The sequence below is a fragment of the Nerophis ophidion genome, linkage group LG06 (assembly GCF_033978795.1).
Source record: "Nerophis ophidion isolate RoL-2023_Sa linkage group LG06, RoL_Noph_v1.0, whole genome shotgun sequence".
NCBI lineage: Eukaryota > Metazoa > Chordata > Actinopteri > Syngnathiformes > Syngnathidae > Nerophis > Nerophis ophidion.
In genome coordinates, this window is record NC_084616.1 from 48,536,796 (window position 1) to 48,555,690 (window position 18,895).

At 39.5% G+C, this 18,895-nt stretch overlaps 1 protein-coding gene across 1 annotated transcript; it reads left to right on the top strand.

The window, feature by feature from the left end:
- Positions 1 to 13,636: 13,636 nt before the first annotated feature.
- LOC133553956 (phospholipid phosphatase 5-like) lies at positions 13,637 to 15,299 on the top strand. The gene has a single exon (XM_061902282.1). The coding sequence runs from the start codon at positions 13,809 to 13,811 to the stop codon at positions 14,607 to 14,609; it is 801 nt and encodes a 266-aa protein (XP_061758266.1). The 5' UTR covers positions 13,637 to 13,808; the 3' UTR covers positions 14,610 to 15,299.
- Positions 15,300 to 18,895: the final 3,596 nt, after the last annotated feature.

The following is an 18,895-nucleotide window of genomic DNA, read 5'->3' on the forward strand; positions in this document are numbered from 1 at the left end:
TGGGGTCATGAGGGATGCTGGAGCCTATCTCAGTTTCAGTTTATTTCAAACATGCATACGATACAATGTAATGCATCCCATATTTCCAGTTTTTTCATTACAGCACGTCCGAAAAGGAGTAGAAGGAAGCAGAGCTACCCCTTTTCATATCATAGCAATGTTATCCCATTTTCTTGTTCTGTTTTTGTAACAGAACAGTGAATAAATAAATAATGAATTAATGATATTCCATAGTAAGTAAACAAATATTAATTACATAAATAATCATTATCTACAAAAAAGGGTTTAAGATGTTAATTGTTCTTCTTTGTACGTTATGAACACTTGTAGTTTGAACATTCTCTTAAACTGAATTATATTGTTTTTTTTTTTTATTTTATTTCCTTGTTTAATACATTCCATAATTTTATTCCACATAGAGATATGCTAAAGGTTTTAAGTGTTGTACATGCACACACATGTTTTAAATTAGATTTTCCTCTAAGGTTTTTTTTCTCCTCTTTTGTTGAGAAGAATTGTTGTACATTCTTGTGTAGCAGGTTATAGTTTGCTTTCTACATAATTTTAGCTGCACCAAATCATTGAATTTCAATATTTGTGATTCAATAAAACAAGGGTTAACTATACCTAGCATTATTTTATTTGATCTCTTCTGGAACACCATTAGTGATTGAAGCGCACATTTGTAGTTGTTTCTCCATATTTCTACATAATAACTCAGATATGGTATTACTACCGAGCAGTAGAAGTTATAAAGTGCTCCTTTAAGTTGTATATTTTTTACATGAGGTTTCCATTTCATTTTATCATATATTATGACACCCAAAACTGTGTTTTCTTTTACCCTTCCAATTTCTACCCCGTCTATGTTTAACTTTCCCCCTACGGTTACGAAATAGCATTATTTTAGTTTTACCGACATTCAAAGAGTCTGTTTTCGTCAAACCAACTTTTTTATTTGTTTATTTCTTCTATTATTTGTATAAGCATTTGTGTGTTCTCTCTTGAACAAAATGCAGTTGTATCATCTGCAAATAATACTGAATTTAATTTATTAAAGTTTGAACAATTTTGGTCCAAGTATTGATCCTTGAGGCACAAAATATTTTTAGGTCTGATTCCATCTCTTTGTAATTTTTTTATTAAGATAGTATGACTGATTGTGTCAAATGCTTTTGTTAAAACCATAAACACTTCAGCTGTGATGATCTGTTGCCTGGAGAATTTTTTTTTTAGTTTAAGACTCCTTTATTCTGTTTCTGCACCCCTGGGTTTGTGTTTCTTGGTTGCCATGAGTGCTGATTATTTTCACCTGCCTTTGATTGGTGTTCGGGACGCTTACCTGCTCCCGGGCACTAATCAGAGAGTTGAACTGATTAACATGGACTCCGACTTAAACAAGTTGAAAAACGTATTCGGGTGTTACCATTTAGTGGTCAATTGTACGGAATATGTACTGTACTGTGCAATCTACTAATAAAAGTATCAATCAATCAATCAGTTATTTATGAAGATTTTCTGTCTAGGGTACACTTATTAATGATGAGAAAGTTTGAAAACGTATACGATTATTGCGATTAATTTCGAGTTAACTATGAACAATGCAATTAATCACGATAAATATTATAATATATTATAATATTATACAAAAATGTATATGCATATGGGCTGATAATAAAATGTGAATAAATGTTGAATTATTCAAGTGCATTCAAACTTACTGTATATATTAATGCTGGCAGTATTTATATCTTAGGTCAGTTCCATGTACTTTTTTGTATGAATTTTTTCTAAAAATGTGTTGATAGTCACCACGAGCGCACACTAACATGTTGGGTAAAGAAAGACATGTTCTATCCCCGGTTGCTATGGTGAATCGTTGTTTTAATGCATATGTCATAGCGATGACAAGTTTAAGATGTTTTTGCATTTCACGAGTGAATGTATAAAACGATCGACTCGGTCCCACAGGAGCTTTTACTGCAGCGTTCCCAGCAGAATCCTATCTCAAAGGCAGCCAGAGTCGCAGGCGCTCACACAACCAACGGACATATGGCCAGTCTTTCTTCGTCTGTTGTGCTATTTACGGCTCAGTTGCTCATCATTTGTTTTGCCTCTCAGGAACCAGTATGAAACCTGTTTGAATTCTCAATAAAACATTTCTGTATATATATATATATGTATATATATATATATATATATATATATATATATATATATATATATATATATATATATATATATATATATATATATATATATATATATATATATATCTGTGTGTGTGTGAAAGACAGTCATTGTCATGTAGATCCTTTTGTTATTTAGGTGTAAAACGTGGATTGATGGTAGGTGTAAAACGTGGATTGATGGAAGGATATATATATATATATATATATATATATATATATATATATATATATATATATATAGAACAGTTCATGCATAATGTTATCACGGTGTCAGCATACCACGAAAGACTTCAGTTGTACCTTTGCTCGGTCTTTGGCTTTTGGCTCTTTGGCAACACACAAGTTAGGTCAGAGGATCAGCATTTTTTAACTAGCGGTGTAGTTTGCAGCCTGTTTTTTTAGAACATATGTAATTTTACAAGCTTTGTTGGGCTCAAACCCAGCTCTCAGGGGAATAAGTCACATTTGGGCGAAAAAAAGTCAACGAGCTAATTGCCACGATCGATTGACGCAAGCAGTTGAAAGTGTAAACATCATGTGCACAAGCATAAATCAACATCAGCATGTATTTAACACTCTGCTTTTGTTCTGTGGATGAATGTGAGTCAGATATTTAATTTGAGCTACTTTTCCCCCTTCCAACACCCGAGGGGAATCTTTGTTTGCCAGCTGGTCTCGTAGGTCATCAGGGAGCTTGTTCACTTCCTGCCCCTGCCCCAAAACAACACTGAGCACAGCTGAGATTAGAATCCTTAAGAGTTGAACAGGAGAATATGTTTTATGATCTATTGCTTGATTATAGTAGCTCTAAAATGTGAAATGTATGAACTGTAGTAATGTAAAAGTTGACTATAAAAACACAATAGTATTCAGAAATATCAAAATAAAGAGATTGGATTCACCCAAGGGAAAGCCATTATTACTTAGCTAATCGGGTACAACACCAAATCAAGTAATATAACAAGGACTTGACAAACTATAAAAAATCAAACTTACGGTAAAACAAAAAGTATAAAATAGGATTGTATCGTTTTGACAATTATTGCACTGAAAACACTACGCCCTCTGGCTGTGTGTACCTGTTCAACCCTTTTGGTCATTAGTCTCTCCAAAAAGTTCCTATATCCTAAACTGCAGGATCCCACTATTTCTAAAGCAAACCAACTTGCTTGATTTAACAGCAACTGACCTGCTGGACAAACATTTCCAACCCACACCTGCAGCTCCTGAAACCGAGAAAACAGTCCTGGTAAATTGAGATGATAAGCAGGCCTACCAACATCAACATTAATGGTTAAATCTCCAAAAATATCATTAGATAAAATGTATGTGGACCAGACAAAACCCACAGAAATAAAAAGAGAACAGAAAATTGATCACAAAAAAATGGTCTTTTAAATTTAATGAGTTAACACGTGATTAACCACAAAAAAAAAAAAGAAAAAATCCCTGTTAGCACACAAATTAATCACCTAATTTGTGTTTACTGTACATGCTCCTTTACTTGATTTTCTGGTGCTTACCTGAAAAGCAGCATAGGTTGTTATACGGTCAGTGATCCGTTCAATGCACACGTCATACGCCATCTCTGCAGCAGACCACCAATGAGGCCTGTATGGTGGAGTGGCCGGACTAAAGACATTTCTTTGTCAAAAGTTTTCCAAAATGCACCTCAGACCATCCATCCATCCATTTTATACCGCTTGTTCAACAAAATTGTCGGTTCTGATGAGACAAAGATTGAACTCTTTGGCGTGAATGCCAGGTATCATGTTTGCAGGAAACCAGGCACCGCTCATTCCCAGGAGACATCCTGGATAAAAACCAATGCTTCCCATCCAATCTAATAGAGCTTGAGAAGTGTTGCAAAGAGGAATGGGAAAAACTGCCCAAATATAGGTGTGCAACGCTTGTTGCATCATATTCAAAACGACTTGAGGTTGTAAATATTTATTTACATGTGATTTTTTTTGTTATTAATTTGCCTGTAAAATTTTGAGGAAAAAAAAGAATTGATTCGATTTTGGAATATGGCTGTACCATAACAAAATATGGAAAAAATAAACAAATGTGAATATTTCTTTATGCATATACATACATATATATACATACATACATATATATGTACATATACATATATATACATACATACATACATACATATATATATAGGGACGGCGTGGCGCAGTGGGAGAGTTGCCGTGCGCAACCCGAGGGTCCCTGGTTCAAATCCCACCTAGTACCAACCTCGTCACGTCCGTTGTGTCCTGAGCAAGACACTTCACCCTTGCTCCTGATGGGTGCTGGTTGGCGCCTTGCATGGCAGCTCCCTCCATCAGTGTGTGAATGTGTGTGTGAATGGGTAAATGTGGAAGTAGTGTCAAAGCGCTTTGAGTACCTTGAAGGTAGAAAAGCGCTATACAAGTACAACCCATTTATCATTTATATATATATATATAGAAACCTTTTCCATATGAGTTGGGAAATTATGTTAGATGTATCGTATTTCCTTGAATTGCCTTGAAATAGTGCCGGTTCAAACTCGCTTCGCAAAATAATCAGCGCATGCTTAGTATTACCGCAGGGTCAAACGAGTGACACTTCCCCTGTCATCATTTTCAAAATGGAGGAGGCTGATTTCAATACCGGTAATTTGAAATCGCAGAAAGGGAAGAAGATTAAGAGCTATTCAGTAGGATTTAAGGTCCAAGCTATTGAACAGTAAGCAGCTATGTTTTATGAATATACCTGTGGAGCCTACGGGCCGACGGTCCGACAGACAGGCAGGGCACGGCTGGAGTTGGTTGGGAACTCCCTCGTCACGTGATGAGGGAGAGAAGCCAAGTTCCCAAAGAGTAAATAGCAAGAGCAAGAGCATACAACTACAGCTGATTGGACTGTGGCGGTCACGTGACTAGGAAGCGTGCAAAGAGTAAATAGAAAAGCAACAGCCTAATAGTCTCCACAAATGTATGTATGTATTTAACACATGCGTTACATAAAGGTAAGACCATAATAATGTTTTTTTTATTAAATGTGCTTTTCATGATGGTATCCTTACATCATATTTAAACGGGAATAGCAGGTCCATTCTATGTGTCATACTTGATCATTTCGCGATATTGCCATATTTTTGCTGAAAGGATTTAGTAGAGAAAATTGACGATAAAGTTTGCAACTTTTGGTACTTCCTGAAAAAGCCTCCCTTTACCGGAAGTCGCAGACGATGACGTCACATGTTGATGGCTCCTCATATATTCACATTGATTTTAATGGGAGCCTCCAACAAAAACAGTTATTCGGACTGAGAAAACGACAATTTCCCCATTAATTTGAGTGAGGAAGAAAGATTCGTGTTTGAGGATATTGATAGCGACGGACTAGAAAAAAAAAAAAAAAAAAACGAGTTAAAAAAAAAAAACGCGATAGCATTGGGACGTGTTCCGATGTTTTTAAACACATTTAGTAGGATAATTGTGGGAAATCCCTTATCTTTCTATTGTGTTGCTAGTGTTTTAGTGAGTTAAATAGTACCTGATAGTCGGAAGGGTGTCTCCACGGGTGTCTTGACGCGCAGTGTCTAAGGGGAGTCGACGGCAGCTTTATGGACGGCACAAGCTCAGCTTTTAACCGGTAAGAACGGACTTTTTAACCACAATTTTTTCACCGAAACCTGCTGGTTGACATTTGGTCTGGATTCATGTCTGCTTGTCCGCGCTCTGATCCATAGTAAATTTTCACCTCCAGGAATTTTAAACAAGTAATCACCGTGTGTTTGTGTGGCCAAAGGCTAAAGCTTCCCAACTCCATTTTTCTACGGTGACTTCTCCAATATTAATTGAACAAATTGCAAAAGATTCAGCAACACAGATCTCGAAAATACTGTATAATTATGCCGTTAAGGCAGACGACTTTTACCCGTGTGTGTGCGTAGCGTTCACACTTCTTAAAACCCTGTGACGTCACGCATATACATCATCATTACACAACGTTTTCAAGACGAAACTCCCAGGAAATTTAAAATTGTAATTTAGTAAACTAAAAAAGCCGTATTGGCATGTGTTGCAATGTTAATATTTCATCATTGATGTATAAACTATCAGACTGCGTTTCAGTAGGCCTTTAACTTTTTTACCGCATGCCTTTGGTAAGCGCAGGGGTGAAAAGAGGTTTTAAATTAATTAGCGCCCCGGCGGCAATTCAAGGAAATACGGTAAATATAAACGGAATACAATGATTTTCAAATCCTTCTCAACCCATATTCAATTGAATGCACTACAAAGACAAGATATTTGATGTTCAAACTAACAAACTTTATTTTTTTTTTTGCAAACAATAATTAACTTTGAATTTCATGGCTGCAACATGTTTCAAAGTAGTTGGGAAAGGGCATGTTCACTTTTGTATTACATCACCTTTTCTTTTAGCAACACTCAATAAAAGTTTGGGACCTGAGGAAACTAATTGTTGAAGCTTTGAAAGTGGAATTCTTTACCATTCTTGTTTTATGTAGAGCTTCGGTTGTTCAACAGTCCGGGGTCTCCGCTGCCGTATTTTACGCTTCATAATGCGCGGCACATTTTCGATGTGAGACAGATCTGGACTGCAGGCGGGCCAGGAAAGTACCCGCACTCTTTTCTTACGAAGCCACACTGTTGTAACACGTGCTGGATGTGGCTTGGCATTGTCTTGCTGAAATAAGCAGGGGCGTCCATTAAAAAGACGGCGTTTAGATGGCAGCATATGTTGTTCTAAAACCTGTATGTACCTTTCACCATTAATGTTGCCTTCACAGATGTATAAGTTACCCATGCCTTGGGCACTAATGCACCCCCATACCATCACAGTCTGGATGGTTCGCTTCCCCTTTGGTCTGGATGACACAATGTCGACTATTTCCCCAAAAAATTTAAATGTGTACTAGTCAGACCACAGAACACTTTTCCACTTTGCATCAGTTCATCTTAGATGATCTCGGGCCCAGAGAAGCCGGCGGTTTTTCTGGATGTTGTTGATAAATGGCTTTCGCTTTGCATAGTAAAGTTTTAACTTGCACTTACAGATGTCGCGACACACTGTATTTAGTGACAGTGGTTGTCTGAAGTGTTCCTGAGCCCATGTGGTGATATCCTTTAGATTGATGTCGGTTTTTGATACAGTGCCGTCTGAGGGATCAAAGGTCACAGTCATTCAATGTTGGTTTCCGGCCATGTTGCTTACGTGGAGTGATTTCTCCAGATTCTCTGAACCTTTTGATGATATTATGGACCGTAGATGTTGAAATCCTTACATTTCTTGCAATTGCACTTTGAGAAACGCTGTTCTTAAACTGTTTGACTATTTGCTCATGCAGTTGTGGACAAAGGGGTGTACCTCACCCCATCCTTTCTTGTGAAAGACTGAGCATTTTTTGGGAAGCTGTTTTTATACCCAATCATGGCACCCACCTGTTCCCAATTAGCCTGCACACCTGTGAGATGTTCCAAATAAGTGTTTGATGAGCATTCTTCAACTTTATCAGTATTTATTGCCACCTTTCCCAAATTCTTTGTCATGTGTTGCTGGCATCAAATTCTGAAGTTAATGATAATTTGCAACAAAAAAAATGTTCATCAGATTGAAAATCAAAAATGTTGTCTTTGTAGCATATTCAACTGAATATGGGTTGAAAATGATTTGCAAATCATTGTATTCCATTTATATTTACATCCAACACAATTTGTATGTGTATATATATATATATACATATATATATATATATATATATACAGTACAGGCTAAAAGTTTGGACAAACATTCTCATTCACAACACAACCGATGGTGCCAACCCCATTGATAAAGCAAGAAATCCCAACCCTGATAAGGCACGCCTGTGAAGTGAAAACAATTTCAGGTGACTACTGTTATGATCCGCTGCTTGGATCATATTATGTTTTAGGTTTTTAGTCTTTTTGTATTATGTTCAGTTAGTGTTTGACTTTTTTAGTTCCTGGTTGTACTTCCTTGTTTATTCGGTGACCATATTTTCGCATTAGTTTCACCTGCCTTTTGGTTTTGACGCGCACCTGCCTTGTGATTACCACCTGGATTTAAGCCTGCCTTCTTTCTTCATTCTTTCTTGCTTCCTAGTTTGTGTTCACACAACAGTGACGACTTTGATTCCCGATCCTGGATTCCTGTTTGCTACTAGCTAGCTTCCACGCTAAGTAGTTTTTTTATTCTTCTAGCTCACATGCTAGCTCTTTTGGTTTGCCTTTTGTGCCTTGTGCAAGTTTTTCTTTTTCTTAGTCCGATTTATATTTTAAAATAAATCATTGTTTCTTACCTCCACGCTGTGTCCGAGCCCGACTGCATCTAGAGAGAATGAACCCGCATCACGATGCCACGCAATCGTCACAACTACCTCTTGAAGCTCATCGAGAGAATACAGAGAGCGTGCAAATCAGTAATCAGAGCAAAGGGTGGCTATTTGAAGAAGCTTGAATATAAAACATGTTTTCAGTTATTTCACACTTTTTTGTTAAGTACATAACTCCACATCTGTTCATTCATGGTTTTAATGCCTTCAGTGATAATCTACACTGTAAATAGTCATGAAAATAAAGAAAAAACATTGAGTGAGGAGAACGTGTGTCCAAACTTTTGGCCAGTGAGGAATATATACATGTATGTATATACAAACCCCAAAAATATCTACTGGTGCACTCATGTTTTGCTTTATTATAGTGAGAAAGAAGCAACCGCAAATAAGCAACCACACATTTAAAAACATGCCCAAAAAACACAAACCGCAACTCATGAACTTTGCAAGCGACTACAGAAAAAGTGTGGCTTATAATAAACGGCTTTGACAACAATTCTGCTGCGAGCAGCTTAGAATTCCAAAATGAAAAAAATGTTGTTTTTGTGGAGAGAGCGACCTGCCAGGACGTTGCAGCTAAACTTGCCATTCAATTTACGTTATTATTTGTCCATTTCTTCTCTGTATTTGTTGCTGTGACTCAGAGGCACGATGCTTTTCCACCGCTACGACATACAGACTGAGGATAACATTGGAAGCATGTTATCGTGCAATAATTGATATTACAATATATCGTGTTACATCACGATATATTGCAGATGGCTTCCTATGCACTGTGTCTTAGTGGCCTCACAACTACACAACTGCATGTGACGATTCCCAAGTATATGTGCCGTGATGCATAGTACAAGGGCATGCTCTGCATTTCAGACACATCCCTTAGATATTTGCCTATTTCCGCCATTTCCACTTATTATTTAAGTAGGGGTATTTTCATGGTGCAACTAATTGCAAGTAACACAACATGCAAAGTTGGAATGTTATTGCTCATAATATTTATTGGGATTTTACAGAACTCAATAACTTGGCACATCGGTTTTCGTTCCAAAAGTTCAGACGAAAACCAGAGCCGTTTTCCCCATAAAAAAAAAAAAAATACAAGTTATTTGTTCCTGTCACTCAAAAATAATAACACAAGACATATTTCATGGAAAACAATCAGTCACAACTTGGCTTGGACTTGGATTGTTTTTTCGACGCAGATGAGGATCAGCACGAGCGAGGCGTGGACGCGAGTACATAATATTTATTTATTAAACAAACAACAAAAAGCGCTCACAAAGGAGGTACGAAACTTGGCTACACAGTACAAACGTGAAACAAAAACACCTGCTCGATGGCATGAAATGATGGACATAAACTAAAGGACTTCGCACAAAAACAATTGGCTATGAACTATAAACAAAGACTTACTTGGACAAAATTAACAGCGTAGCAAGGCATGAAGCAGATAAACGAGGGTGTGAAGGAGGTGCAGCGTGTGTGAAGATCCCAGAATGAAGACAAGAAAAAGAGTGACTTAAGTAGCTATGATAATTAGTGCAAACAGGTGTGAGGCTGAGGACAGGCACGTGACATGACAGGTGAAAACTAATGAGTTGGCATGGAGACGAAAACAAACCAGGAAGTGCCAAGACAGAACTTAAATGTCCAAAAAACTAAACATAACCTGACCAAAACCAAAACATAAACTTACAGGCGTGACACAATCATAGTTTATATGCATAAAACAATGTGAAATACATTTAAATGGCAAAAGAAATGATAAATGAACAATTCACATCACTTTTACCTTCATTGAAGACGTCGAAGAGTGGAGAGGAAGTACATGAAACGAGAGTCAAGCGGACGTCCGATTCGTAACTTGTTACACTTTCTCTATTGAATTCAATAGTGTTTCTCACCTTCTTTGTCACAACTTTCTTTGGCAACATGGTGGTTTATTTTGAAGCCGTACGAAATAAAATAAAAAACCAAGAAACTGATTCATAATGCTTGGGATTCTTTGTTGTATTATTCAATAATACACAGGCAAATGAGCTGCACAATATTAGACCCTAAGATAACTAATATGTCATATGAAAACTGTGTTGATTTCAGGGTATAAAATTGGCATTAAGTCCCCAAATCTTTTAAAAGTTTAGTTGCAAACATAATATTGACTACAGTTAATCAGTCAAACATAATTCATCCAATGTATTTCACTTTTTAAGGTCGTGATTAGGGTTGCAGTTGTTGAGCTGAATGAAACCTATCCCAGCTGATTTTGGATTGTAGGTGGGGGTAATCCCTGGACTGGTCATTGGTCAATCACAGTAGTGTCTAATTAGTCCAACATGCATGTTTTTGGAATGTGCGAGAACGCTGGAGAACCTGAAGGAAACTCGCATAAGCACAGGGAGAACAATCAAACTCCACACAATATGTGTCAAATATTGATGCTGTAATGTTGTCTCCAATTGAATATTCTGTCTTCAGCCTTAAATGAAATGTACTTTGATGAAATGTCAGATGTTTAATGCATAATGTTTCCTCTGCAGCATTCTCTGCTTTGGGGTCTGTCTAAACCTGAGCTGCATCGATCCAGTGTGATAAGCTCCCTGAAATGAATCATCCTTGACCTCACACTTACATGCCTGATCAATAGCAGGAAAACAGTCCTCGGTTTCCCTTTGGTGTGTTTGTAAAGATCCTTTTCTTCATCCATCTGACAGCAAATCTTCGTTGTGGGATCAGAGGTTGTCTCCAGTGAAAAAAACAATGTTTGCTTAGAGCCCCACGGACCAGTGGAGGCAAATACTCAGGAGCACTCAAAGGAATTATGTGTCCTGGATGACAATTCATCTTTTGTAACTGTGCCCAAATGGCGTCCTTCTCCACTGGCTATGCATGTGGAAGACAATTGCACAAACGTAATGCACTGCTTAAAAGGACATCGCATTATCTGGAAAACAAAATACTTGGTTCAACTTTACATACAGATGTACTTTATATTGTATGGACTTGAAACAGTTGTTTGCTCTATTAATAAGAAGATTATCAATGGGGGAAAAAATACCAGTTAGCTAAACATCTATTCCCTTACATTCCCAGGTAATTATTCAATTGACGAGGCTGGAGCTTTTTAATTAAGTCTTTATGATGTGTGCTAAAACACACCATTAATTCTGTTTTCAATTATTAGACCAACATAGGTAGTTAGTTTTATCTGTAGCTATCCACAATATAAAATAACTTATCTTATGTATGGTAAAAATGCTAAAATAAAAAGTATCACAAAATACAAAATACTCTATAACTATAGTTTTCAAACTTTTTTCACCAAGTAATACCTTAGAAAAAACTAGTCTCTCCAAGTACCACCGTTATGACCAACATCAAAATACAGTAGCATAGTAAGCCTACTTCCTGAAAAACAAGGCAGAGGTTTTATTCAACACAAATATTTAATATGTTTGGCAACTGTAACATTACACACAGTATTTAGTTATCTAAATAAAACACTGTACTTTAATCAGGTGATTCTTTGGCGTACCACCAGATGAAGCCTGCGTACCACTAATTGTACACGTACCACCGTTTGAGAAACCGTGTTCTATAACTCAGTGTTTTTCAACCACTGTGCCGTGACACACTAGTGCGCCGTGAGATACAGTCTGGAGTGCCGTGGGCGATTATGCATTTTCACCTATTTGGGTTAGAAATATTTTTTACAAACCACTAATTAAAATCTGCAAACAATGTGCCATTGTTGAGTGTCTGTACTGTCTAGAGCTCGGCAGAGTAACCATGTTTTACTGGGGCTGGGCGATATATCGATATACACGACATATCGCAGGTTTGGATCTGTGCGATATAGAAAATGACTATATCGTGATATTCCAGTATACGTTCGCACGCAGTTGCTTTTAGTTGCGGGCATTACACTACAGGCTATCCTCGCTCTTTCCTGTCTTTCCTTCTCACTGACAGAAATCGCACCTTCTTACATACGTCACATACCGTCACGTCATATGTCACATACGGATACGCCCTCGCGGAGCAGAGAGTTAGCAGCATGGGTAACGTTAGCTGTGATGCTAGCAGAGCCGTGCGAGTGGGAATATGAGAGAAAGAAGGTGCGAATGAAGGAATAATTAATTCCCAAGAAAAAAAGCTGAGGGTCCATCGTCTGGCGGTGGTTTGGCTTCAAGTGGAAATATGTCGAACAGACAACCGTAATAAGTCAAGCATGCGGCACAAACGTTGCTATTAAAAGTAGCATTACTGCTAATATGTAGCATCATTTGAAAAGTCACCTGATAGAGAATGAAGAGTGATTACTTCGCATGTCAACATCTCCGTTCGGTGCCACACGCCCACACCATCAAAATGCCGAGGCAAACATTACCACATCAACACCGTATAAAAAAAAATAGAATTTAATAACGTCCGTAGTAACTTACCACATAGCAAAGGACGAACACTATTTGATTTCCTATTATCCAGCTAATTTTTATTTGACACTTAAAATGCCTCTGAAAATCTTGCACATTCTGTTTTGGAAATGACATGAACATTTGTGCCACTGCTCAATAACTGTTTAATAAATACAGTTTTGGTCAATTGACTTAGTTGTGATTTTCTTCTCTGCATGAAAGTTTAAAAGTAGCATATATTAATGCAGTATGAAGAACAATGTTTTAATGTACTACATCATACTGCTGTGATTATATGTATCAAGTGTTCATTCAAGTCCAAAGCAAAATATCGATTTATATATCGTGTATCGCGATATGGCCTAAAAATATCGAGATATTAAAAAAATGCTATATCGCCCAGCCCTATGTTATAACATACCATATCAGTAGGTGGCAGCCGGTAGCTAATTGCTTTGTAGATGTCGGGAACACGTCGTGTAAGACGACAATGGTTTGTCGTGATCACAATATGCAGGGGACAGCGGGAGGCATTGTGCAGGTAAAAATGTATCTAATCCTTAAACCAAAAATAAACAAAAAATGAGTGCCCCTAAGAAAAGGCATTAAAGCTTAGAGAAGGCTATGTAGAATGAAAGTAAAACTGAACTGGCTACAAGGTCTTCTCTACGAGAGCGTCTTCTTGAGTCTTGAATTACAGAAGATGCCGCAGACTAATTCCTGTTCAACAAGCCGTGGTACGGTGGTAACATGAGTCTGGAGAGATGAAATAACGGCATTATTAAGCAGGTAGAGGTGATGTGTTGTGTATCCTGAAATCCTCTCTCGAAAGACAAAATGAAGCGGAGGCTCCTTCGTGGTTTCTTGTCAGAGATCTCCGTCCGCTTGGCGCTCTTTGTGGTTTTCCTAGTGACGGAGCAGCTTCCCCCTTTCTATCGTGAGATCCAGCCAGAGGAGATGTGGTTATATAAATTTCACCCGGCGGCGCAGGATCACGTCCCCACATCACTCATGTTTAGCATCGCTGTCTTTACGCCGCTGATTGTCATCCTGTTTTTTACCTTCATGACAAAGTCAGAGCGAGGAGACGCAAAGAAAGCATTACTGGGCATGAGTTTGACTCTGGTGCTCAACGGCGTCTTCACTAATGTCATCAAACTGGCTGTTGGCAGGCCCAGGCCGGACTTCTTCTACCGCTGTTTCCCGGACGGGCAGATGGACCTGGAGCTGCGCTGCACGGGCAACCCAGACGTGGTAATGGAGGGCAGAAAGAGCTTTCCCAGTGGCCACTCATCATTTGCTTTTGCCGGGCTGGGCTTTACTGCCTTCTTCATTGCCGGAAAGCTGCGATGCTTCAACACAGCAGGCCAAGGCAGAGCGTGGAGGCTCTGCGCGTTCCTCACCCCTTTAATTGTCGCGCTGACGATCGCTCTCTCCAGAACCTGCAACTACAAACACCACTGGCAAGACGTGTTGGTGGGCTCTCTGCTGGGCCTGTCATTCGCCTGGCTGTGCTACAGACAGCACTACCCTGCACTTCACGAACCAGACTGCCACCGACCCCTGAGTCACAGAGAGGGTATCCCTGCTGCACAGGAACGCAAGCTGGCCAACTCTAACTACATCCTGCCCCTGTGAACAACAAACTGCATCCTTTTTACTTGGGGCTGGGTATCATTTGAACCATCATGGATGAATGAAATGTAAAGGGTGGTACATGGGTTATTTTCTTCACTAAATGGACACACGGAGTAGGACACTTGGTTAAACAACCACGGTAACCACCCCATAGAGAGCCAACTATCTCTGTTGGTGATCCCAAACGACACATTTTTTTCCATATCAGTAATTATATGATAAAGATGGAGTGTAACACTTTTAGCTCAACATTTAATCTTGAATCATGATGTCAATATATTTGTGTAATTATGAAATGGTCAGTAGAAAAATTAACATTAACGTCATAGATTTCTGGTGGCCAATTTAACTAACTAATATGTTTTGCTTAGGACCTTGGACAATTAAGGACATGTTAGTGCCAACAGAAACTGGTTTGGAAAAAAAAATACAGAAGTATGTTGTCAGGGAAAAACAGCTCTCCCTTTTTAGAATTTGGCTGCTTTCACTTATTATTTGCCAGAGACTCACAAGTCATTGTTACTTTTGTGTAACTTGTGTTTTCTTAGGACTGCAGGCGTTATCAACTGATGCATCTCATAAAAATAGCACTAACACCTCTTCACAAATAGGGAAATCACAATCACATTCCTGCCTCAATATCATGACCTTCCTGTTGTTTATTTCCAATAGAACCCTCACTTGATTGGACTTTTACTGAAATATTTCCCAACTGAAATAACCTCAACTGTATGTTTTTGCCAGTGTTTTGTTTGCATATTTGCGTCAGTCTGTTAGCAGTGTAACTGATTTCAGCAGGAAAAAAAACAAGACAACAGTCCAGCTGTGACTATTGTCACAATGTTAACACAAAGAAATTAGATTTCTGTGACACATACGTACTTTATTTGGAGTTACTTATTTTCCATGGTGCTAGCATCCCAGTGCTCCTGCTGGTCAGGGTTCATATGATGTGCATATTTGTCAGCAATTAGATTTTCTCCAATTTCATGTAAGAAAAGGAGCATACATAGGGACGGCGTGGCGCGGTGGTGGAGTGGCTGTGCGCAACCCGAGGGTCCCTGGTTCAATCCCCACCTAGTATCAACCTTGTCACGTCCGTTGTGTCTTGAGCAAGACACCCTTGCTCCTGATGGGTGCTGGTTAGCGCATTGTATGGCAGCTCCCTCCATCAGTGTGTGAATGTGTGTGTGAATGGGTAAATGTGGAAGTAGTGTCAAAGCGCTTTGAGTACCTTGAAGGTAGAAAAGCGCTATACAAGTACAACCCATTATCAAAGTAAACAAAAAAAGAATGCTGGACGACAGCAAAAACTTACAGTGTGTGGAGCAGAGGCGGCATCCACAAAGTACATCCGTACATGACATGACAACAATGTACCGACAAAAAAAAAAAATAGCAACAACTTAAATATTCTTGATTGCTAAAACAAAGCAGGTGAGGGGAATAGCACTCAAATGAAGACATGAAACTGCAACGGGAAAAGCCACCAAAATAGAAGTGCAAGTGTTAGGGTCTGGTGTGGTGGATCCCAAGGATGCAGAGACGTATGTGGATAACAGTTCTTCCTTTTATTCTTTGGAGGAAGCGCGATGTGACAAAACAAAGGCGATGGTGGTAAACAAACAAAAACACACCATGTAAAAACTACTAATAGAATAGAGTAGAATGGAATAGAATAGAATGGAATGTACTTTATTGATCCCTGGGGGAAATTCAACACCACAGTTCGCTCACAATAAACAATGATAATAATAAATAATATAATATATATAATATAATATATATAATATGTGAATAATGTAAATATATTCTACATATATTCTACATTTAAGTGCCCCCCGTAACCCCGAAAGGGAATAAGCGGTAGAAAATGGATGGATGGATGGATAAGTGCAGTCAAGAAGGAACATGTGCATTATACAGTCTGATGGCTGTCGGTATGAAGGACCTCCTGTGTCGTTCCATGTTGCATTTTGGGAGTCTGAGCCTTCCACTGAATGTGTTGTCCATAATGGCTGGGAGTTTTGCTAGACTTCTCCTCTCTGACACCACCACCAGAGAGTCCAGCTCCATCCACTCCCACCACCTTACTGGCCTTCTCTACCAGCTTGTCCAGTCTGTACGTGTCCCTCACTCTTAGCCCGCTGCCCCAGCAAGCCAAGGCGTACAAGAAGGCGCCCGCCACCCCAGACTCGTAGAACATCTTCAACATCTTTGTACAGACGTTGAAGGATCCTAGCCTCCTGAGGAAGTAGAGGCGGCTCTGTCCCTTCTTGTAGAGGGCCTCAGCGTGTTTTGACCCATTCAGCTTGTTGTCCATGTGTACACCGAGATATGTATAATCCTCAACCATGTCCACATCCGCCCCCTTTATGGAAACTGGGGTCGCTGAAATACTCCTCCTCCTTCCCAGGTCCACAACCAGCTCCTTAGTCTTCGTCACATTGAGCTGGAGGTGGTTCTTTCCAAACCATGTGACAAAGTCCTCCACCAGTGCCCTGTATTCCACATCATCACCATCCTCAATACACCCCACTATCGCAGATGTCATCAGAAAACTTCTGAAGGTGGCAGGACTCTGATTGATAGTGGAAATCGGTGGTGTAAATGGTTAAGAGGAAGGGGGAGAGGACTGTGCCCTGCGGGGCCCCGATGTTGCTGACCAGCCTGTCAGACACACAGTCCTGCAGTCGCACATACTGTGGTCTGTCAGTCAGGTAATCTACAACCCAGGACACCAAAGGGGCCTCCACCTGCATCTTCTCCAACTTCACACCCAGTAGCCCAGGCCGTATAGTATTGAAAGCACTGGAGAAGTCAAATAACATGACCCTCACACTCGCAGGCTTGTCCAGGTGGGTGTGGGCTCGGTTCAGCAGGTAAATGACTGCGTCCCCCACTACCAGTCGTGGCTGGTAGGCGAATTGGAGTGGGTCCAGGTAGGGCTTGACTGTAGGGAGGAGTTGTTCCAGGACCAACCTCTCCATGGGCTTCATGATATTGGAGGTTAGAGCCACCGGCCTGTAGTCTCTTGACGTGCTGGGTCGCGTGCACTTGGGGATGGGGACCACACATGAGGTTTTCTGCATTGTGGGGACTTTCTGCAGCCTAAGGCTCATGTTGAAGATGTGCTGGAGCACACCACACAGCTGTGGGGTGCCAGCTTTGAGCACCCTGGGGCTCACACCGTCAGGACCCGCGGCCTTGCCTGTGTGTAACTTATTTAGCTATGCATTCACCTGTTCTGCAGACATACACACTGGGGGGGTCTCAGGTGGTTGGGGGAGAGGAGAGTCCTCATTTTGAGGGTGAGTAATATAAATAACCTACACAAAACCAAAAGCGCTAGACAAGGCTAGGAAAAATACTTAATGAAAGAAGTAAAACAGAGAAACAAAGTATAAAATAAAAGCGCTAGACGAGGCTAGGAAAAATACAGACTAACCTGAGAAGCTGCACAAAACCAACTTGAGAGTCCGCTGGGGAGACTAATGACATGTGCGCCTGTACCAAGCAGTAGGCAAAGTTCCGGCGCTCACAGGCCGTCAGCAGTCAGGCTGCCCCTTATCTACATCAGGTGTGTGCAGCTGCACTCCATACTGTGGGCGAGAGAGAGTCAACATGGTGTGCAGACAAAAACAGAAATGAGCAAGGAAAATTCAGATTACCACAGCAAGACAAGAACTAAAACATTACACACAGGAAAACAGCAAAAAACTCAAAATAAGTCACGGCGTGATGTGACAGGTCGTGACAATAGACCTACTTTGAGACCAGCTATATAGTGATGCGTGGTTGGTTATGGTTTGAATTCATATCCTACAATGACGACAATGACTTTTTATTGTCTACTGGGTTTCATTTTTTAATGATTTTTGCTTGTGTGCCTCTGGATTTTTTCAATGAAAAAAACGTGCCTTGGCTCACAAAAGGTTAAAAAACACTGCTGTAACATATATAATTAATACATGTAAATATGTTAGGGTTGTGGTTATGTAAAATCCAGTGCTGTCAGTGATTACTTGTTAAAAACATTTTTTTTTTTAATTTATTTTCAGAATGTCATACAATAATATTTAAAAAAAAACATTTTACTTGAATAACCTTAATTTCCTCACTCATACGATGCATGCATTGTCTTGATCCCTGACCATAAAGCAACCTGTTCCGCCTTTCATGGGAACCATCCGTTAAGGTAAAGAAGTGTGCAGTCAAAACAAATCAAGCAATTAATCTGTGTTTATTCATGATTAATGCAATAATGTTTTGTGATTGTTTGCATG

Coding starts and splice junctions, on each gene's coding strand:
- LOC133553956 (XM_061902282.1), top strand. CDS start 13,809: ATGAAGCGGAGGCTCCTTCGTGGTTTCTTGTCAGAGATCTCCGTCCGC.